General features: G+C 34.6%; 2 protein-coding genes across 2 annotated transcripts in view; one reads left to right on the plus strand and one right to left on the minus strand.

The window, feature by feature from the left end:
• Positions 1 to 23,377, plus strand: part of LOC136799581 (uncharacterized) — a 56,012-nt gene that overhangs the window by 4,435 nt on the left and 28,200 nt on the right. Inside the window, exons 2-8 of the mRNA XM_067056302.1 lie at positions 6,110 to 6,285; positions 8,355 to 8,418; positions 9,218 to 9,531; positions 9,973 to 10,173; positions 11,413 to 11,462; positions 11,971 to 12,060; positions 12,447 to 13,418. Coding sequence (XP_066912403.1) covers positions 6,120 to 6,285; positions 8,355 to 8,418; positions 9,218 to 9,531; positions 9,973 to 10,173; positions 11,413 to 11,462; positions 11,971 to 12,060; positions 12,447 to 13,418 — 1,857 coding nt within the window. The 5' untranslated portion in view covers positions 6,110 to 6,119. The remainder of the gene's footprint in view (positions 1 to 6,109; positions 6,286 to 8,354; positions 8,419 to 9,217; positions 9,532 to 9,972; positions 10,174 to 11,412; positions 11,463 to 11,970; positions 12,061 to 12,446; positions 13,419 to 23,377) is intronic.
• On the minus strand, positions 17,983 to 19,276 carry LOC136799580 (ficolin-3-like). The gene is made up of 2 exons (XM_067056301.1): positions 18,464 to 19,276; positions 17,983 to 18,227 (listed from the first exon to the last, which is right to left on the minus strand). The coding sequence occupies exons 1-2, from the start codon at positions 19,234 to 19,236 to the stop codon at positions 18,011 to 18,013; spliced, it is 990 nt and encodes a 329-aa protein (XP_066912402.1). The 5' UTR covers positions 19,237 to 19,276; the 3' UTR covers positions 17,983 to 18,010.

Here is a 23,377-nt window from a genome sequence, read left to right on the forward strand (position 1 = left end):
GAGAGTATCTCTAATTTTTTATTTAATTTGGGCAAGTTATTACTAAAACCTTATTTTAAGCCATTTTTGGCATGGTGCATGATTTGTACCTTCTTGTTGACAGTGTCGACTGTTGTAAGTTGGTCTAACTTCAACATCCCTCGTCTATTTCCAACACCCCTCTTTAGAGACAGGAATAATATGAAAACTTGAATCGCTGATTGAAAAAGGATTATTCCTCTCTGACCACTGAGCAAAGAAAATAGTTTTGACCTTTTCTATCAATTTCAGCTGATAAAGAGGGTGTCTGAATTAGATGAGGGATGTCGACATTAGACCAAGTTACGGTACCCTATACTGCACGCAAGCACTTAAGCTAAAGTCCCGCAGGACAAAAATCAGTTTTTTGAAGTTTGCAAAGCAACGCCACATAGAAGATCTTTCAAATTCAGTATATATGTGAATAGAGCAGTTAAGAATACTTTTCTATTTTTTTTTTTTTTTTTGAAAAAGTTATAGGAATGAAAATAATGGGATAATGATAATTGAATACTATCCACTGATGATCCGCGGCACTATCATAAAGCTAGAATCGCTTCGCTTACTCTTCGCTTGAGAAAATGATTGATAGATTAAAGTTTTTCACCCGCACGGGAGCTCATAGGCGTTCTACAAGCGTTCTCAGCTCAATCCTCAGACCGCGCTAAAAATGGTAGACTTAGCTGTGACAGATTATTTTGATGGAAGTTGTTGGAGTGTTAACAAGACTCTTGACAGAAAATCCTTTGTTTTATTGTCAATGATGACAGTGTTGTTATTAATTTTGTTAGATCTGACATATTGATGTTTGTAAGTACATTTTATAGTTTTGATTCCCATTGAAGAATCTTATTCTAGTTTTCATGTTATCAGATGCTATTTTAGAGCTTTAAAGCTAGCCTGCCAACCTTGAAAACTAATTTGAAGTTCAACTTAAGAAAAAGATCTACGGGGAAGATGGAACCCACCTAGATGCGCGCACTAGGTAGGCTAGGCTGCACACTTTTGTTGCAATCGGTCATTTTGTTTCATTTTAAGTTTTGATTATTGTCTTGGGAAATTGAACTTGATTCAGGTAACTCTCATCCTTGTTGTTGCAAATACATCCTGTAAATGAATGATGTTGTTTTTTCTGAAAGCTTGATCTCCTAGTAAGACTAGCTGACTGTACAAACTAAAAAACTTAAATTATTATATTATGCCTTTTCAGATATTTTTGATGAAAGAATTTATGATTTCAAAAACTACTAATTTAACTTTAAGCTTGTCGTGGCTTAAATGGAAGGGGCATTCAAAAATAAATGGAACTAATAGGTTGAATTTTAAAAAGTACATCATATACTTTTTAAGTATCATAACTTCAAGCATTTTATGGCATTTGCACAGAATAATCATGAAAACTTTTTCTAAATTTTGATGAAATTGATCCCAAAACTGCCACCAGAGGCACAGATATTAAAACTGCTTAAACTTTCAAAGGTCAAAACTGCAAATTTTGAACTTTATTATTATTTTTGTTCCATAGAGCTTTTACAGTTAGGCACACACTGGGCCTCTAACCCGCTCTTCTTATAATCATGTTGTTTCCGTCGTAAATTTCTTTAAATAGAGCTTAGTCCTAGGACTACTTCTCACTTTCCATATATGACTCTTGTCATTTTCTTTCAATGTTTTTTTTTTGCTTTATGATGCCATTGTTTTATTATCTCACGTTCTTTCCTTGAAAAATCGTCTGATACTCTGAAATCATCTTTATCTAGTTTATGGGCTGATGCAAGGATTCTAATCCTTTCCTCTTCACTCTGGAGAGTAACTTTTAATGGTCTCCATCGTTCATTTGTATACATTTCATCTTTACGAGCATCTATGCGTTCTACCTTGATTATCATCACATCCAGGCGGTGTCAATCGAACTTATCGAACTTAATCGAACCCTATCGAACGATAGCTGTTCGATTACCGAACCCAATCGAACACCTATCGAACCGGGATTTTTTCGTAAAGTTCGATGACTGTTCGATTATACTATTATAGTTCGATAAAGTTTGATTGATGTTCAATAGGGTTCGATTGATGTTCGATGAGTTCGATTAGTTCGATTTTGGTAGGACGGGGTGAATCGGATAATTTGTTTAATCGCTTCTCATACTTCACTGACGATGTCTTTTTCCATTCTGTTTTCAGTTCCCGTTCACTGATCGATCAAGCTATCGGAAAAATACGGTTTCGAAGATTTGGAACATGTTCTTCGGAAATTGAAGAAGAAAACCTTCTGATTTTCGGACCCTTTTTTGAGATGCCGAATAAGAAATAATGAAGCAACCGTGATTGGAGATTCCTTTGGCATTGTGTTCTACGAAAGCCAGTTGTACATAATCTTTGGTTCACTAAACGAAAAACAATGTCTATTCTTCGTGTTTTCATTCTAAAGTTAGGGCGGAAAATTGTTCGCGTTAAAACGCGAATCGCCTATTTGCGCCCCAAGTTGAAGTCGCTGTTAAGTGATACGGAACCGAGAAATGGAAAGGAGTTAATTATTGAATAATTAAAAAATATCAAATGCCGTCATCATGTCATTTTTAATTGCTGCCACACTATCCCAAGAGGCTTGTTAGTGTTCAGAGTAGCTAGGAATAAATGTTCAAATGTTATTAGTCACTCATTGTTCATCGTTGTTCATGTGAATACAATGTCTTTGTATATTTTGTATAGTGTTTAATTTAGAATTTAGGAGTTTATATGTTATGTATTATTTTCCAGAAGAAGATAGTGGGAAGGGTAAGGTTACAAACACTTTACAACAGGATAAGAACGTTTATTAAAGAAATGGAAGCCTCGATCTCTCGTCCTTCCTAGGAAATGTCTTTGACGAAAGGGATTATTTCTAAAGGCTTGATAATGAGACATGGTACAGTATGAAGCAAGACATAATTTCCCGTTCATTCATATGCTGTTCATTCTCTCGGAGGTCTCGCATCCCCTGGCTTAAATCATCTCTGACTCTGAGACAGGGGTGCAAATATTTCTGCAAGCGGAAATTGGAAAAAGGGGCAAAAAAGTATGACACGGTGGATCCCCTTCTAGTGGAACAATTGGCAATAAATAATCGGCCCGGGGAGAAAAAATATGCCCCAGACATTTAAGAACCCGAGAAATTTTTATTTTCTATATTCCTTACCGTTTTTTTATCCTTCATTTTCCCAAAGGGTTTAAAAGTTCTCACCGGGCACTGAGAGAGACGATGTTATAAAGTATTTTCTTTCGCTAAGAAAAGAATAAAAAGTACATATTTTCCAAATAAGATCTTAAAAAGTTTGCTGCCAACTACGAGTATACTATGCATCTGAGCATTGAATACCAAATAGAATTAATACTGTCTCCTGTTTTTGTGTTCATGGCGATTCCACGGCTGGTTCTGAATTCTTTAAGTGCCACCGTAATACCCCTGTCTCAGTAACTCAGTGAAAATTTGAAATCGACCATCGGAGAAGTTATTTTCTCTACTCTTTTTATCGGCTCAGCTATAATACACCCAGTATCGCTGCGAAACTGGAAAAAGTTAGCTTTTCATGGGACATTAGTAGAAGTCCAGTGGATACTTGAGACAAGGGTATTCTATGGACACTAAACGTCAAAACAATGTTCTTTTATAACGTCCGTAAAACAACGGGATATGTACACTGTTTTTTTTCGGGCGAATTTTCTATTAACCTAACCTAGCCTGTGAATGTGAAACAGAGTTGTGGGTATGCTAGACTCTTCTGGGATTAAAAGAAATACGCACCTGCTGGGTATGATATATTTCTGTAACCGCGGAATATAACGACCATATAACTAACGACCATGTGTTTGTTGACTCTATCGGTCGATGCTTCGATGAAAATTTGATATTTTCGTAAGTTTAGAATCGTGAAAATCTTCTTTATCTCTCTCGAACATTATTATTCTTACACCCACCCGACAGATAAAATGTCCTAGGATCCCGCTAGATAATTCAAGACGATCGTCTTCAAAATTTTCGACATTTTCGCGATTTCCACTTCTTTCTTGAATTATCGTCCACCACACGAGGATTTCCGTTTATATTGAGCGGATAGGATAGGATGTGCCGTATCTCCAAAATAACCAGAATAGGTTTTGAATTTGTACCACAATCACTGACAGCTTCTTGACTTTGACTTTGTGTCTACTCAATTCCTCCAGTCATATGGAGTTGGCCAGTGCAAAGATACATATATTTGCCATGCGAATTACATCACTGTCTGACTGGGAATCCTCATATTGAACGGCAAGATTTCCACTGCACAATTACGGCGCCGGCGTTTTGATTAAACAACCTCGTAATTTTCTGAAAGGTAAAAAAAAGTAGAATTAACCCGACACAATCATCGAACCACATCGAACTTAAGTCGAACTCATCGAACATCAATCGAACTCATCGAACATCAATCGAACCCTATCGAACATCAATCGAACTTCATCGAACAAAGAACAGTCATCGAACTAAATCGAACTTATCAAGAAATTTTCGTAAAGTTCGATAGCTGTTCGATCGGGTTCGGTAATCGAACAGCTATCGTTCGATTTTTTTCGATAAAGTTCGATGGTTCGATTACGAAAATCGGTTCGATAGGGTTCGGTTGACACCGCCTGGTCACATTGAAACCCATTTGTTTTTTCAGCATTCTTTCTATAAAATCTTTGTCACCAACACGTTGCTCTTCTTCGTCTTTGTGCTTGTTTTCACCTAAATCATGCACCATGATATTGCACTTGGTTGATTTGAGCCAACGCTCTTCTTCGTTCACTGATTTGATGAAACTTTTTATGGTCACTTCTTGTTTTTGTAGATCTTCTTTGGTGACTTCTGCATATGATTGTTTTTTTGTTTCTGTGTTTCAGATCGTTTGTTGTTCCGTTCTTTGTCGACGTCTTTTTTATTCATTAGCTTTTCGACTTTCCTTTCTAGAGAGGTTATTCTCTCGTTGAAACCTAATTTCAATCCCTGATGTTCATCTTTATCTGCTTCTATCGTTGTGCTGTTACTGTGAGCTTTTTGTCTGCTTGTTTTAATCCTCTCAAGTAAGAGCGGCGTTATTGTAACACAATTTCCACATTCAAAGCGCCAGCTTTTATATTGCAGACAAAGCTGAATCTGATAGGCCTGGAGCTCAGAGCAAGCATAATGGACAAGTCTATCACATCTTCTACATTGTAAGGTGTCGTTATCTGCTATGATGGTGTTTGTTAAACAGTTATTGGGTGTGCAATATCCATAATTTTGTTGAAACTTAACTTAACTCATCTTTAGTAAATACAATGGAATGACACTAATATTCACAATCCTGATAGTGACAAACTAAAATCTTTAGCTATAAAATTATATTTAGATAAATACAAGTCTTGAGGACAAATGATGATTGTGTGTGTGTTTTTTTGTTTAAAAATGTGTGCTTAATGCGCCTTCCCGAGGAGGGTGGGTCACTGAAAAAAATTTAAATTTTATACCTTTATCATTTATATAATTATCATTATTTATTTTTTTTGAACCATTTTTATTTTCCTTAAGTTTTTTAATGATTTTTCAATTTTTTTAAATGTTTTGTTTTTGAATAAGAGTTTGCTTACTCATCAATTTTAATTTACAAGCTTTTTGATATTGAATTGACACGGATGTGAAGCAAGATTGGTCAAAAGAGAAAAAGAAAAACATTTTTGTGCTTATATCAGCACAATATAACAATAGGCAGACAATGTCCTGATATGAAACATTATTATAGAGAATTACAGTTCAGGCACAAGGGCCTCTAAACTGTTCTTGTACAAAAAACATGTGTCTAATATGAATAACGGGAACACTTATGTAAAAATAAAACCTTTAAGCTTCCCCATTATATTAGAGTAATCTATTTTTTCAGGGCTTATCCTGCTGTCTTGTAATTCAATTGACCACCTGGTGGATTGAAGAGCCGGCCTAAGAATTTTTTACAATATTTTTGCTGATGCTATTCTCGACGTTTTTTGTACTATTTACAGTATTGACATTTTGGGATTAATACTCAAATCATACTCAAATCTATTTCATTTTTAGAATGCTCTAAATGAGACCTAAATTGTTAACAACCTATTCAAAAAGTAGTCGATACCAACGCAAAAAGAATGACACATTTGAAGAGACAATCCTGGAGACAAGCAGTGAAGATGTTTATCAGAAAAATAAAACATCCCCTGCATTGACAGGTAGCAAAGATAATACAACAATAGCAGGTATTGTTTGATAAAGATAATACAACAATAGCAGGTATTGTTTGATAAAGATAATACAACAATAGCAGGTATTGTTTGATAAAGATAATACAACAATAGCAGGTATTGTTTGATAAGATAATACAACAATATCAGGTATTGTTTGATAAAGATAATACAAACAATAGCAGGTATTGTTTGAAAGATAATACAACAATAGCAGGTATGTTTGATAAAGATAATACAACAATAGCAGGTATGTTTGATAAAGATAATACAACAATAGCAGGTATTGTTTGATAAAGATAATACAACAATAGCAGGTATTGTTTGATAAAGATAATACAACAATAGCAGGTATTGTTTGATAAAGATAATACAACAATAGCAGGTATTGTTTGATAAAGATAATACAACAATATCAGGTATTGTTTGATAAAGATAATACAACAATAGCAGGTATTGTTTGAAAGATAATACAACAATAGCAGGTATTGTTTGATAAAGATAATACAACAATAGCAGGTATTGTTTGATAAAGATAATACAACAATAGCCAGGTATTGTTTGATAAGATAATACAACAATAGCAGGTATTGTTTGATAAAGATAATACACAATAGCAGGTATTGTTTGATAAAGATAATACAACAATAGCAGGTATTGTTTGATAAAGATAATACAACAATAGCAGGTATTGTTTGATAAAGATAATACAACAATATCAGGTATTGTTTGATAAAGATAATACAACAATAATACAATAATGACCGGTTAGTGAGGGCTGTACTGAGAAATATTGCCCGAGGTCAAGTAACGACCGAGCTTGCGAGGTTGTTGCGTTGACCGAGGGCAATATTTTCAGTACAGACCGAAAAAAACCGGTCATTATTGTATTTGTTAACCGCTTCCTTCAGCTTCGATTGATTTTCAGCACTTTATCCAGAAAAAATAGCGAAATAAAGCGAAAAAAACAAGCGAAAAGAGATAAAAAAATTTTCTAATTTCTGACGTCAGAAATAAAAAATGAGAGAAATGATGTCAACGCATTGTTCATTTTCCTTTGAAAAAGTGACGTCACAATGAATTTTCCTAACGACGGGCAACTCTGGACAATGTAGGCCCGTCGTCATGCGAAAAGAACCAATTGCATTGCGCAAAAAGTCATGTAGCCCGCTTCGAAAAAGTAACCGGTTAACAATAGCAGGTATTGTTTGAAAGATAATACAACAATAGCAGGTATTGTTTGATAAAGATAATACAACAATAGCAGGTATTGTTTGATAAAGATAATACAACAATAGCAGGTATTGTTTGATAAAGATAATACAACAATAGCAGGTATTGTTGATAAAGATAATACAACAATAGCAGGTATTGTTTGATAAAGATAATACAACAATAGCAGGTATTGTTTGATAAAGATAATACAACAATATCAGGTATTGTTTGATAAAGATAATACAACAATAGCAGGTATTGTTTGAAAGATAATACAACAATAGCAGGTATTGTTTGATAAAGATAATACAACAATAGCAGGTATGTTTGATAAAGATAACACAATAGCAGGTATTGTTTGATAAAGATAATACAACAATAGCAGGTATTGTTTGATAAAGATAATACAACAATAGCAGGTATTGTTGTTTTTTTTTACTTTTTGATATTGCATTTTTTTATTTTTTGCACCGGTCTGTAAACTTTTTTCAATATCCTAAGTTATAAGGGTGGTGTTTACTAGAGTTCATTAGACTTTTAAATGTTTCTTTCCAAAGATCTCTTGGTTCAAGTTAAAAAAAAAAAGATTTCCTGTAGTTGATTTTTCTTTTCACGCCTTTCCATATTCAAAGATGGTTTCTATTTTATAGTTTTAACTTCTTTTGTTGTCACAAATCTGAAAACATAGATACAAAACAAAAGAAGAAGGTACAAATAGAAAATAGACAACCAACAAAGATACCAACAATCAAAAAAGAACAGCAAGATGAAGATAGAGCCTAGAGTCAGTAGGTGTGGCCTTGAATAAGCACTCTCTGCAATACTATAAACCTTTATCAAAATTTTAGCTTGTTTTCTTTTAATTACAGCATCCTATATTGATACAATTGAGCAATGCAAACGATCTTTTAACATGGGAAACAAAAATGACAGGTGAATTTTTATGGATCCTTTTGTTTTAAAATAGTTGTAACTCGTAACTGTTACTACCAAGTTTTAAAGATATTTAAAAAATGTAAATCTGTCTAATTTTCCTCTTTTTCATGCGGGTATCAGTAAAAGTCTTTGATATATTGGATATCACAAAAAGACGGGTACATTCTATTATCAATTTCAAAATTATTCGGACATATAAGGAATTCTCAAAATAGCACTTTTGACTTTAATGTTTTATGCAATTGATATGTTGGATTTTCTTGGGTATATTATGAACTATAAACTATTGGTTGTTAGCCTTAGAATTTTAATTTCATTGACTATTTCAGACTTCTTTTACCTTACTCTTAGTACAGTCACTTTGATTTTTCGCGCAAATATTTCTGGGGTATTTCGAGGTAAAAACATTCTCAAGTGACCAAACTCGATTTATTAAGTGACGCATATTTAGACTAAATAAAGAATTCTTTTATTAAATAAATCTAAAATAGTCACCAAATAGTATTTTAATCAACTACATTGTGTTCCTTGCACTTATAAGTCGTAATCAATTGAAAAGCCTCGTCAACCAAGAGTTTTTCATATCAAGTCACTGAAGAAGAGAGTCACTGAAAATGTATTCAATTAGTCTAAATATTACTTTTTTCTTGCACACTGTGATAAATTCATATAGGGATATTTTTATATCAATCAAAAGCTATGACTTTTGTAAACCAGCACCAGCGTAAGCCTAAAACTTTAAGTAAATCTATTGTTGTCAATAGATTTCTATACCGATCTTAATTTTTGTTTACAGAGAAAAGCTCATGTCTGTCAACGATGATAATTGGGAAACAGTTGATATCCTCACAAAATCACACATGTCAAGTAGTGAGCTACAATCAATCAATACACCTGGTTTAAAGAAATATCCACAAAGAAAACCTTTGGCTTTGCTTCGATCGGACAGGAATAGCAATAATATCAATGGTCTTGGTGGATTGGGAGGGAAACGGTTTTCTGAAAATCGGAAAAGTTCGAATCAAGCAGCTTCTACGAATAATGTCAAAAGAAAAGGGAAGAGCAAGCTTTCAACGTATACACGATCAGTCATAAAGATTTATAGCGATAGTAAGTTCTTTGAATATTTCCTCCCTTTTGCAGTCCTGAAAACCCCGCCAATTTAATCAGTCCCTGACCAACTCACCAATTTTACAACAGCAACAGTTGTCAGTTTCAAATAGATCAGTTTCGTTTGATAGATAGATTAGATAGATATGCCCTCCGATGTATCGGATTGTCCTTGCAGGTGTAGAACCTCCTAAGTGTGTCAGCACACCACAATGTCTGGAATGTCTACCCATACTCTTGTATCAGAGTTATGGTACCTAATTCCCCTCACATGGCATGGGTTGACCCGGGCGAAGGAGCATTCACTTGCGAAGTAATCGTAGCGCTACGGTGAGTATCGAACTCGGGCCTCCTGGACAGAAGTCAAGCACAATAACCACTATACCACTACGCCTCGTGAGGTTTAACAGTATTTGAATTTCTCTTTTCGACATTTTTCAGATGAACAACAAGAACCACAAGTTACCAAGGACGGAAAATGGAATTCCACTATTTGTAAAGGAGGAAATACTTTATTCAAAGATGTGCTTGATGTTTCTCCCATCAAGAAAACAGATCGAACGACACGTGCTAATAATCGAAAAAGTTTTACACCAATTCTTGAAGCCAACGCCAAAAGAAGGTCACCCTTTAGAAAACAAAGTGAGTAATATACTGTAGTATATATTTTATTGGACACAAAATATAAAGGTCGGTTACTGATTCTTTTGATTAACCCCATTAAGTGACACTGGAATCGTATGGGTTTATTCGACTTTCTCGGTCCTACCGGTAGGTCTGGACCTAGACCATGCTCACACGATACGGTTCCGTTTCGCTCCGAAACGAAATGAAGCCATTCTATTGGTTAAATTTAAGTTTTACGTCACTTCTAACCAATAGAATGGCTTCATTTCGTTTGGAGCGAACATGATCCTAGAAGTGCCGCCCTGTTTTTTAACCCTGTCCGAATGAAAAACTTAAGTTAAGGTTAGCATTTTCTTCAATTATATTATGTGAAAATATGCCTGAATAAATGCTCAAAATATATTATGAATCACGACCGAATCGAACATCTAAGAATAAAGACTTTTACGTTGGTAATCACGACCATTGAGTTTGAAAGTCGAAAGCTAGAGGCAAACCTTTTCCATGCAAGTAAAAGTGATGCTTTAAAATCTACGTCGCATTTTCTTTGACAAATTGAATGTAGCAATTTCATTATTTTCGCACTTCTCATTTTCCGAATTCTAGTGGTAAATGTTACACGATTTTTTTAATAAGAATATCAGGGTGAAAATTGGCCAAATCGTAAGAATACCCTAGGAATACCCTCTAGGATGAATTTTACAGAATTTGAAAAGAATACAGTCATTTTGTATTTGGTTAACAGAAAAAACTGCTTCCTTTGTTAGAGATAAATTGAAGCTTTGAGCAAGAAATGTATAACCCAAATGTTCACTCAAAAGTCCAAAACGCATAAATTGATCATTTCTCATGTTTGTAAAAAAGTCATATCTAAAAAAGTAAGAATACGTTAAGAATATTTCACTCTCAATTTTGGCACTTTCTTAAGAATACTTGACCCTCATCCAAAGTACACTATTCTTTTTAAAAAAAGCGTTTACATCCAATCCAGTGTTTGTATGTTAAGCACGTGTGCCAGGCAAGTTATGTAGAAAATGAGTGGCTTCAAATCCCGCAAAAGAGATTCGACTCTAGACTTCGACTTTACCTTATCTTTATAGACTTTGGCTTACTTTATTGATTATAACTTAAGCGAAAAGAAATAATGTAACAAAAAACAATAATAATATTATAAGAATTTATTCCCATTTAAACTACAGACACACTGTAACATTTCTTTTTTCAAATTTGTATTCTTGACAATTTATCTTCCAGATCAACGAATAATGACAAGAGCTGGTACACCGACTATACCAATGTCTCTGGTAAGTTTCGTCACCAAGTTGTTCGTCGTACTCAAAATTGACGATCATGAATTTTTTATTTTTCTGCTAATGACATACAAAAACTTTATTATTACTTGGGGCTCATGGCCAGTGCACAAGTATCTTTTGAAATGGAAGAGAATACTGATGCATTCTTGGAGTTGTAACAACAATTGATGGCATTGTTGTCTACGTTTGAGGGTAATCTGGATGTAAAAGAAAAAAATAGGTCTTGCTTTACAATAAGTTTGACAGCTTTAAAAAGGATGAAGCAGAAAATGAGTACTTTAAGTATAAGTGACTTGTTATCTGTCATTTTTTGAAAAATATTTAACATCGTAATATTCCACTTTACAATTATCTTATGAACGAATCTGATTTTCAAAAATCTTTTAAAAGCTGCTCGCATTTTTGATTTACCTAACACCGTATTTAAAAAGGATGGCAATGGCATTTCAAATCAATCTTTGAACGTAATCAAAATATTTTTATTTTTATTTTTGAATAGATGAAGTTAAAGAGACAATCCAGTGCTCAAGATAAGGTCAAAGACTGGTTGATGAAGTCTCCAGTGAATGTCTACGAACCTAAAAATATGGTACGTCGACTTCTTGTCTTTTTTAGTGAAACTTTTGGTAATCATTATCTCGGCTTGATTGAAAGGAAGTGAAAGATACTCAACCATTACTTTGTGAATTTCATTCAATTATCTGGGATTATTTATGTACCTTATGATATTCCTTAAAGATGGATAGAGTCGATATTTTACGTGGATAGCCAGTAATCTAGGACTTTTAGACAGTCTTTCGATTGTCCATGAACTGAACGGAACATTGGAAAAGGCGGGGATTCGAACCGCGAGCCCTAGGTTTGAGACGCTGAAGCCTTTGATCACTTGGCTATCGCTCCTTAGTTTTTCAGTGGTGTTTTCATCGTACTGTTTATAGGATTTTGATAAAAAACAGCATATTACTCTCGTTTCAGCCGTCTATTGTTCCAGAAGTTTCAAGCCATTTTATCAAAGAAAGCGAAAGTGAAAGTCAGACTCCAGATTCTGAGAAGGTAGAGAAGAACGACGGCTCATGTTCCGATATCTCGCCTATCCCAACTGAAGTCAGTAATCCGGAAATCGAAAATGATACGGTACTTACGGAAATCATAACGGAAATGCAGAACGAACGGAAATCACAAAAGGCGAAACAGAATGCTAAGTCGGCAAAACCCGAGTCCAGTCCCTCACACAAAAACAACCGCCGGCCGCGCAAGAAAAGAAAACGCATTTGTATGCCATCTAATTGGAAAACCAAACAATCACCTAGTGAAAAATTACGGAAGCCGAAACCGAAAGCTAACTTACTAGGTAAAGAATTGGATGTCCGGATCAAAGCTCCAGAACCTGTTAATTTGAAAATCAAAGAAAACGGAGATGTTTCGTTTCAAAAAGCCTATAATTTACGTAAAAGAGGTGTACACATTCCTATCCAAGATGCTAGATTTGGAAATTTTACGCAGCAAACCAACTTAAAGAAAACTATTGTTGACAGAATTACCATTGATACTGATTCTGTGACGTCAGAGTCGCAAGTTGGCATAAAACCAACCATGCGGACAGGCCCTGTCTGTGAAAGACAGCCATCGGGAAAAATATTTGAGGAAATTATTCAGCGAGATGTTAAAGTTGTTTTAAAGAAACTCGATGTTAAAGATCTAGGGTTATCATTGAAAGACGTTCAAAACGTGGATTCCATCAAAGATCTGGAGACGAGACAAGATGATGATGGAGATCGGGTTACTATTCATACTGATAACGTCGATGATGTACTTTTGGCACAGGTTACTGGTGGTGAAGACGTTTCCCTTGGTGACGGAGGGGAAGATGAAGTTGGAGGTTCGGGGAATGGTGAACAAACCAATAACATTGAAGTTGATTTTGTGATCGAAGAACCAGTTGGAAAGGTAAGTCTGAGTTGTTGTTTTCTTCATTTGTATTTTACATGTTTTCTTTATGCGTGCATGTGTCGCCAATTTAAATTTGTTATTTTACGCGCCAAGCTGTCCAAAAAAAGAAGAGTTGGTTCGGTCGGCGAGATTATAAAAATAAAAGTAGAATTTCTCCTATAAAATCTCCTAAAAAGGCAGCAAAACTACTACATCTTGACAAAAATCCGAAATAGAATAAAAAATAAAAAGACACAAAAAGCTCGATTTCATAGATAAAATTAAAAATTGAAATAAAGCATAAAATTCTCAAAACCTTGGAAAAACTACCAAAACTTTGCAACTTTGGCAGTCTGTAAAGCAATGAAAACAAAAATGTACATAGTACCAAAATCAATTTTATTTTTATTTCGACATTTGAGATTTTAGGGTCTTTCGGGCCCGTAAAACAACTAATCAAATTGGTCTCGCCTAATTCACAGGAAAATTTTTTCGATTTCCAAGGTTAGAAATTCGATATTTTTGGGTTGGAAATCTTGGTTTTATAATTGAAGGTTGGAAATTTGAGCGATTACCTTAAGCTGATTTGGAAAACGTAAATTACCCATCATAGGTTTTGTAGAATAAACCAATGCCCTTGAAAAATCAAGTGAAAAAAACCCATGTAGAAATGATAATTTTCCAAGGCTGGTTGGAAAACATGACTTTTTGGGTGGGAAATTTTTGTTTTCCAAACAGTAAAAAAAAGGTCAAAAATCGATGTGAAAATACATATTTTGGTAAATTCGATACCTCGGGTTGAAAAACTAGACTTTTTCGGTCGGAAATTTGTGTTTCTCCTAAACAGTTTGGAAAAAGTTAAAAATTCATGTGGAAATCACATTTTTCTAAGATTGAGACCCTTTCTTGGAAAACTAGACTTTTTGGATTGGAAATTTGTGTTTCTCCAAACAGTTTGGAAAACGTTAAAAATCCATGTGGTAATTACGTTCTTCTAACCATTTTCTGCGCATGTCCTTTGAGAAAACCACAAGCGATTTTTCGCTCAAAACTGTTTTGATAGAGGATATATTGTCCGATTGGGCTAGCATAAAAATGTCATAAATTAATCATGCGTTTTGGAGTAATTTGCTATTTAAAACATTGAAATTTGAGAATATATGAATGTTTTTTTTCTATTCAGTATCAATCACTCTGACTCAAATGATAACTTAAAAAAACTCAAAAATTATATATTATTGAGCAAAATGTACCATCAATACAAGATTCATAAATCCAATTGAATGGTCGTCTTGGGTGACGGCCAGTTACTATAATCACGTAACCAAAGCTTGAAAATGGACAAACTTATGTGACTCTTTCCAAGGGAATCTGCTGTAGGAGTAATTTAGAATCTCAGTTTATGAATAAACTATACGGGGTATCCAAAAATATAAATTGAGTAAACGTCTATTTGTCAATTTCGTTGGGTATCGTTATTTTCTTAGTGACATAATTTATACTTTAAACTATGTATATATTTTAAATAACAATCGATTAACTATTGGTCTATTCCAGTGAGCCCGGGGGGGGGGGGGTAGTTAGGCAAATTGACGGACGGGTATGTGAGGCGGTTAAGTGTACCTTTTCAAGATAGAAAATGTAAGAATGGATTATTGATAAATGCACTGTAAGGGTGGAAATTTCAGCAAATCCAGAAAGAAATTCAAACTTTCGCTTTGCACGAAAATTCTTATTTTTTGCTCTAAACGGTTAAAGTTGAGACAAATACAACTGTAAGGGTATAAATTTCACCAATTTTTTGCTGCACTATAAGTGTGCGATTCTAAAAGCCAATTTTTCGCCACACATACCGTCAGTTGGTAAACCCACTGCCCACCCCCCTTGGGTAGACGTATGTTGTGGCATTACCGTTAAGAAAGTATTTCTTTTATTCCAAATCATCCCTGACAACTGGTACCAGGATCCATCCGTTATAAATTGAATATTGCTGTTGACATTGAATTATATAACTGGACCGAGTCATATTTGGTTTTTCTTATAAGCATATTTTTCTTTGTTATAAAAACCAGTAAGTTTTAATTCAGACTCTGTTGTTTTTTGTCACTTTGAGTCACTTTATCCGTTCTGTATTCAAGGGCCAAACTGGGATATACTAAGCTTTTTCCAGATATTTACTTTGACCAATAAAGTGCTTAAAATTCAATAATGTCACACTCAGCATTTTTATAAGAATGTTCTTATTTTCGACGATCTTGAGGTTCGTTCTTTTAAAATTGTGCAAAAGTTCATATCATAACATATAAAACAAAATCTTTACACATCACACACAGTACACAGTGTCCTGATAAAATCATTTTCGTTAATACATCTTTAGACCGTAGCTGCCGATTGCCGCGTGGGCATTTTTTTCCTGGAATTGCGTTCTTAATTTTTCAGACTACTCTAAATCGACAATAACATGCAAAATAAGGAGCACTTAAAATTGGTAAAATTTGGACAATATTTGACTCTCGATTTTAGAAAATCCATCCCTAAGTTCCGTTAAAACTGCTTGAAAATAAGAAAAAGTTGTAGTTTCTTGTCATTTTTTTCCAAGCTGAGGCTGGGCATGTTCTTACTATGTTCTTAATTTTTCGACGAATTTCAGCCTCAATGTTCTTATAAACTCGGTTCTAATAAAAAATAAAACGTGTACCCTGTATATAAAAAAACTAAAAAGTGCGCTTTTTAATCACAAAGGATATCTGCACCTAGCATCATAGCCAGTACCTTCCCACAAACCAAATTTTTTCTTTGTTTTATGGTCAGTTACACTTTGAAGCGTTTGTCGAAAGTTATCGCACTGTGGTGGAGGGTGACGTCGATCCCGTGCGGAGTGCATAAGGGCGGGAAAACACGGAACTCGAAAATAAAAACTGGAACGGACAATCGAATAGGTAGGAGAGGATGTGCGTTGATGTTCAATCTAGTCTCAATTTTTGAGTTCCGTGCATTAAAATCAAAACAAAAGAGTTTGGTGAGCTGAAGATGTTTTTTTTTGAAATTATTTTGATACACCCCTATTATAACGAAAGAACTATAGAAGCAAAAAAGTTTCCAAAAGTCTTCAAGCAGCTCCAATTAATGGTATTGTCAACAGGCTCTTAATTTAGAAAGGTAATGAGATAATCCCACTTCTTCAAAAGGTTTTCTTCCTTGTAGAGAAAAGCAACCAAAATCAAATCAAAGAAAACTCTCAACACTAGCCATAGCCAGTTTTTGAAACAAGGATGTAAAATAAAAAATAATGAGGATTCCAAGACTATCATTTGATGGAAATGAGTCGATCTCGTGCAATTTCAGGATTAAGAGGTACAAATAATAGAAATATAACATTAATGTATTTACCAAAAAATTTAGCAAAGTTCTAAAGTTGTAATGAAACTATGTCAATGACTATAACATCTTAAAAATATAAATTTATAGGAAAGTTAGATAAAATTAATAAAATTTAGGTAGATTCCTCTCACAATTCGAAGCAAAACCTCCACATTTTACTGGCTTACTATCTAGTTTCCAAAGTTGAGAAATTCAAATCTAAAATCTGCTCGAGATCTCAAAATTAATTAGTAGTTTTAACTCTGATTATACAGGACCAAACTCTTCACATTAAAATGTAAAAATTCTAGAATAATATCATAAAAATAGTGTCAAGTTTTGGCAATTGTCCAGAATTGTCAAGACTTGTCTCTATGTCACTGGTGGTGAAGACAGCTGTGAAGAATGTTTTTCATTTCCATTCCCAGCAAACTTTCGAATCGAATACAATCAAATTTCACTTTGCTTTCAATCATATGTCAATTTACTTTCCACCATTTTATTAATGGAATATTTTCAAACTAGCGACCAGATAGAGACCACATCGAACAGCCAATAAAAACGATAACAAACAAACAGTTCTTCTTTCCACTGGAATAGGCCAGGAATAAACAAAATAAATTCTTCCAGGTTTCATGCCATATCCAAAAGATATTCGTTGCCATCCCAAAGCATAGAAAAAGTACAAAAGTTCGTCTTCAATCATCATTGGATTGCAGCACTTATGGTTCTAGGTAGGATAGGATCTAATCTGATTTGATAATTTTCATTCTCAATGTTTACAGTCTCTGGGATTCTTCAATCCTGTTATGGAAATAACCCAACAACTCTGCTGCTGTTGATACAAAAAAAGGATTTCCATCTTCTTTTCTCCTCCATCCACTGATACTGTTTCTTTTTCGTTCGGTTTCAACTTTTCAAAACAAATGATTTTGGTTCTCTCTCAAAAAAATTTCAAAATTCGAATCACAAAATTCGAATTACAAAATTCGAAAGTTCGAAAATCTATTTGAACTTTACCGATCGAAGCAATGCAGCGACTTCTTAAAAAACGAAAAAAGCACACGCGATGGAGTGCAGCTTGTCCAAAGTCACGGCAAAATGAGCTGCGCCGAAGAGAAAATCTTGGACGGACTTTTCCGTCCAAGAACATTCGATTCCACGGCAAAAAGTAACAGACGTTAAATCGCGATAAAAAAGCGGTTTTCGTCTAACAGGCTACTAGCATCACAGCGCTGTCGATCACGGGCTTAGTTCTTTTGTCTTCGCATAGCCATTCTGGTTTTTTTCAGGCTTTCGGTATGTGCACTGAAATATCTCCAGTGCAACGAGAAGGCTGCTTCTCTCACTGACCCATCATTCGAGTAGACACCATTAAAATTCAACTTGTAGCATAAATCATACCACCAACCCCCTCCAAACCTTAATCCACACGATATTTCCTGGCCGTAGTCATATGTACCAAATCTAAAAAAGGATAAAAGGTTCAAACATAGAAAATGGCCAAGTTCTAATTTACGATAACTTAGACGGCATGGAGAAAGCTCAAATACCTCTCGACATCGACGATTTATAACCAAATGTGATATTCTTACTAAGAAAAAGTTATTTTTGTGTGATGTAACTTTTCACATAAAAATTGCGTCTCTTTCCGCAATTTTATTCCTTAAGTAATATATTTTTAAAGGAAACTTGTTTTTTACCTTTTCCCGTTGTGTGCGAGCCAGTCTTGAGAAGAATGAGTATTTCCAGCTTTGAAAGTGCCAGAGTTTAATAGATAACCCGTATTCTCATTTCCAATAGAAAACGCATTGTAGAATTCATAATTTCTGATTCCATTGAATCTCCTACCGTAAAGAACCAATTCGGTGTTTTCTGATCTTTCGGTAAATTTGTGAATTCGCTTATTGCCAAGCCAATAATCTCCTTTCAGATTTCCAAAACCATTTTTGTAAGCATTCCAGCTCTGGTTGAAATTAGTGGAACCATCAATTCGCTTTTGGAATACCGTCCAACCACCACCTTCCAAATCCATATCACAAAAGACTTGAAAAATTGGTATCCCCTCAACCCCAATCCAATAAACGCCGGACTTTTTGTGGCCTTCTTCAAACCAATCCAAACATTCGTCTTTCACCTCCCCCGAATCAATCTGGTAAACTTCTGAATTCCCACCAAGTGAGGTGTCATAAGGCACAAGTTTAGAGGACAACTTTTCAATGTAGTAGAATAATGAGCAAAGCCAATTCGACCCAGTGTTGATGATTGATGAGATAAAACAATGTTTTTGTTGACAAAGCAGCAAGCATTCTGATTTACTGTGGACACTTGTTTGATGGATTGATTCCACATTTTGCAGTGTCACGTTCTCTCCTATTCGAATATATTTCGAATCAAGATTGCCCTCAGCATTTGTGATTTCTCCATAGATAACAATTAAAAAGAAAAATCGGAAAAATAACGAGACAGACTCCATCCTTCTCTCCTCGCGTGTTCCGACTAAGTAATATGCAATCATCAATATGCAATGGGCTTTTCCAGATGAACTCCGTATCCCCCATGTTGAGGATATCGGACATCCAGAGGGTTCTAAATTTCAAATGAATCCGGACATCCAGGGGGTTTCTTGATTTCATGGGTCCGCGGACATCCAGGGGGTTTCTAGATTTCATGGGTCCGCGGACATCCAGGGGGTTTCTAGATTTCATGGGTCCGGACATCCAAGGGGGGGGGACCCGTTGAGGATCTCGGACATCCAGGGGGTTCTAAATTTCAAATGAGTCCGGACATCCAGGGGGTTTCTAGATTTCATGGGTCCGGACATCCAGCTGGACACCCGGGACTCTCAACTTCCATATTGAGGATATCGGACAACCAGCATCCAAGGGGTTTGTAGATCTCATGGAGACCCGGACATCCAAGGGGGGACCCCGTTGAGGATCTCGGACATCCAGGGGGTTCAGGGCCAAACATTTGAATGGAGTAGACGTACTCTGTATTCCATACTTTGCTTTTTGGTAAGGTAAGGATTGCGTCGGTACGGTAAGAGTGTGAGAGGTGGAGAATATTGGTCTATTGGATATCCAAACCCCTAAAAGAGTTCCGTTTTTTTTTTTAATTTGGCAGTTGTCAAGAGTTGCCACTTTATTTTCCATAAAATATTGTGGTTTTAGCTTATATTTGATCTATTTTATAATGTCTTCAGAAGCATAACTTGCAACCGCATATCCTGACAAATACTTTAGGCGTACAAACTTTTGCGAGTAGAAATTTCGCGTTTTTCGCGAATTCTGGCCTTTTTCGCGAAAGTTGAGGTGTTCGCATATTCTTTTTTAAAGTCGAAGAGCGACCGTTTTTATCGGATTTAAGGAAAATTTTTATAATATATTCTCACTTTTACCCTCTGATTGAGAAGTACTTTCAGCGCTTGAGTTAAAATAGGTAATTGCGTGAGAATAGGTGTTGAAGTGAAAATGGGTTTCAATAGAGAGAGGGAAAAAGTAGTAAACAATAGATTAACAGATGTGCTATTTACTGTCTCTCCTGCGTTGTGACTTTTCTAATACGGGGGTAGAGTTTTCTTGCTAAGGATTTCACAAATGAGTAAATCTATTGTTTAGGTGAATTTTATTATAAGAACGTTTTTAATCTTAAGACACCTTTAATTCTTATAAGGCGTGGAAAGCTACACTGTATTAAAAATATCTTTATAAAGATTTTATAAACGAAACGAAAGTGTTTTTAAATTATCAGAATAAGGTAGTAAAAATAGAGTTTCATCTCCAGCAAAGACCTTTAATACACGCTTTCTTTTTTAAAAGAATACACTTTATAAGAATGTTCTTGATGAAAGTTAAGAATATGCTAATAATATCACCATCATGAAATTTTGCTACTCAAGCTAAGAATGCCACTTTTAGAGCATTTTTAATTATAAATTGTCAATTACCCCCAAGTAAGGCTCACTTCTTTCATAAAATGCCATTTTATGCTTGAGACGTAAGTACTAAATGTTAAATCAAGTCTGAAATATGATCGTAACCTAAGAATGCTGTAAGAATATTTTATAAGTATTATATTTTATAATGGATTTACACCATTCTTATAAAACAGCGTGTGTCTTGGCTCCAGCTAAATGTTGTGGAAATTACGGCATAGGTTTTAACTTTAAACGAGCCTAAGTTCCCGGCTAAATGTTGTCGAAATTACGGCAGAGTGAAAATAGGTTTTATCTTTAAACGAGCCTTAGTTCCCTGTTAAACGTTGTCAAAAATACGGCGCAGTGAAAATAGGTTTTCATTTCAATGAGCCAAAGCTGCTGCTTAATAACATCCTAATTCAGTCATCTTATACTCCAAATAATGCTTATAAAAACGAAAACCTATATTCACTTTTCCTAATTCAGTCATCTTATACTCCAAATAATGCTTATAAAAACGAAAACCTATATTCACTTTTCCTAATTCAGTCATCTTATACTCCAAATAATGCTTATAAAAAAGAAAACCTATATCCACTTTTCCTAATTCAGTCATCTTATACTCCAAATAATGCTTATAAAAACGAAAACCTATATTCACTTTTCCTAATTCAGTCATCTTATACTCCAAATAATGCTTATAAAAAAGAAAACCTATATTCACTTTTCCTAATTCAGTCATCTTTTATTTTCCATTGCACCATTACTTGATGCATAATAACGAAGAATACCCTTTTAATAATTGCTCAAATAAAGAAAAATCAAACAAAAACAGTTAGTTACATAAACACGCTCGTGAAATTATGTTTGACCCCCGTAAAGAGAATTTTTGAAATAAAAGATGATCTCCTCCGCTGCAGCTTCGAAAACTCATACTCAAGCAGAATACCTCAGAATACCTCCCCTCGCGCAGACCTATTTTCACATCAGCGCTATAAGTACTGGTGTATGGTGGCCGAGAGCTGTCATGTGATTTTTTACGAATAATTTAATTCAAAAAAAAAAAACAAAATCAAAAAAATATTAAAAGTAAATTAAATTTATTTTCATTTGGTTTCAAATTTAAATCAATTTCAAAATGAAAATAAAATCATTTTACTTTTTTTTTAAATCAAATCAATTTGCTTTGATTTGATTTTCAAATCAATTTATTTTCTAAGTCATAACTTGAAACTACTGTGAAAATGTGTTTTTTCGTGAATTCAAATGAAATCGTTTTTTAGGATATAACTCAAAACAACTATACCCCAAAACCACGTTTTTCCGAAAATGAGTTGCTTTGTGCATTGTATAGGAGGTGTATACGTGTATAGGAAGGGAAGTCAAAAAGGAGGAGCTTGTATAATAGTTATTTGAACTACGGCGTTCTTAGAACTTCGACGAAAGAAAAAATGTACAGAACATAATGGACTATTCAAAACCTTGTTCTTTTGTTTTTTTACGTGAAAATGTTCAATTAAGGGGAAAACATAACAATTCGTGAATACACCACGAGGGTCATTTTTGATTGTTGTTATTTGTTGGTTGTTCATATCGATGTCAGATTGATTGAAGAAGTCAGAGAAGAAGACCTAAGCAAAGGAGTAAAAAATGTCTCAAGATCGAAAGAAAGCATGGGCAAAACATGCTGCTGCAGTTCGTGCCAAGAGGAAAGGCGAAGATAAACGAGTAGGAGTCGCCGGTGCAAATCTAGTTACTGATGGTGAAATGATCGTCCAGAGATTGAGTAGCGTAGCGACAGGAAAAGCGATGAAATATGAACGCTTGGGACCACAAGAGTTTGTTCCTTTTCTAGACTAGTAAACTAGTCGTTGAAAACAGACCCATATACAAAAAATCAAGCTCCAAATTAAAAGAATCGAAGGGGTGAAGATGCGTCTCTTTTCTGAATTTCAACGACTAGAAGCTACTTCCCTCAAAAAACGTTGTTTAATTTTACAACTTTTTTTAGGTTTTCGAGAATCCATCCAACTTTTTTGACTGAATGATATTTCATAGTAACATAGAACATGGGAACATATAAACTAGTCATAGCTTTCACTAAATGCCCCCACAGAAAGGTCATGTCATGCACTTTTCAAAGCTTTTAATGCTTTAAAAATTAAAGCATAAGAAATAATCAGGAATAATTGATTGATTTAATTATTTATTGATTGGTTGAAAAAAAAATCATATTCCATTAACAAAATACTTGAAAAATTCATGCAGCTTGACAATTTAATAAAATTCAAGGAAAAGCTGGAAAAGCTTCTCAAAAACATATTTCGAAAATCATGGTGTCATTATCTTACCGACTTTCACATCTCCTTGTTTGTTTGTTTTGTCTTACAACAATATATGTCATGATCATTCACTAAATAGACCTTTTCCGATAATGCTGCAGACATCTTAGATTGTAGGCAAAATATATAGCAGTGAATAAATCAACAAGTTAACCAATCAGAAATAGCTTGTTTATTTTTCATTGGCTGCTATATATTTCAACAATTCTCTTTGCTACTTTGCCTAATAAACAATAGTAAGATGATAAGATGATAAAATTTATCAAAAAGTTCTGCACCATCTGAAATAGACCAATCCTAGTTAAGGCCCGGGCTCCACTTGCGTACGCTGTGATTGCAGTCAAAAGAAAAATAAA

Source organism: Clytia hemisphaerica, unplaced genomic scaffold, assembly GCF_902728285.1.
Source record: "Clytia hemisphaerica strain Z4C2 unplaced genomic scaffold, Clytia hemisphaerica genome assembly, whole genome shotgun sequence".
Lineage (NCBI taxonomy): Eukaryota > Metazoa > Cnidaria > Hydrozoa > Leptothecata > Clytiidae > Clytia > Clytia hemisphaerica.

Coding starts and splice junctions, on each gene's coding strand:
- LOC136799580 (XM_067056301.1), bottom strand. CDS start 19,236: ATGGAGTCTGTCTCGTTATTTTTCCGATTTTTCTTTTTAATTGTTATC. Junction 18,228..18,463: donor CTCGCACACAACGGGAAAAG/GTAAAAAACAAG, acceptor ATCCTTTTTTAG/ATTTGGTACATATGACTACG.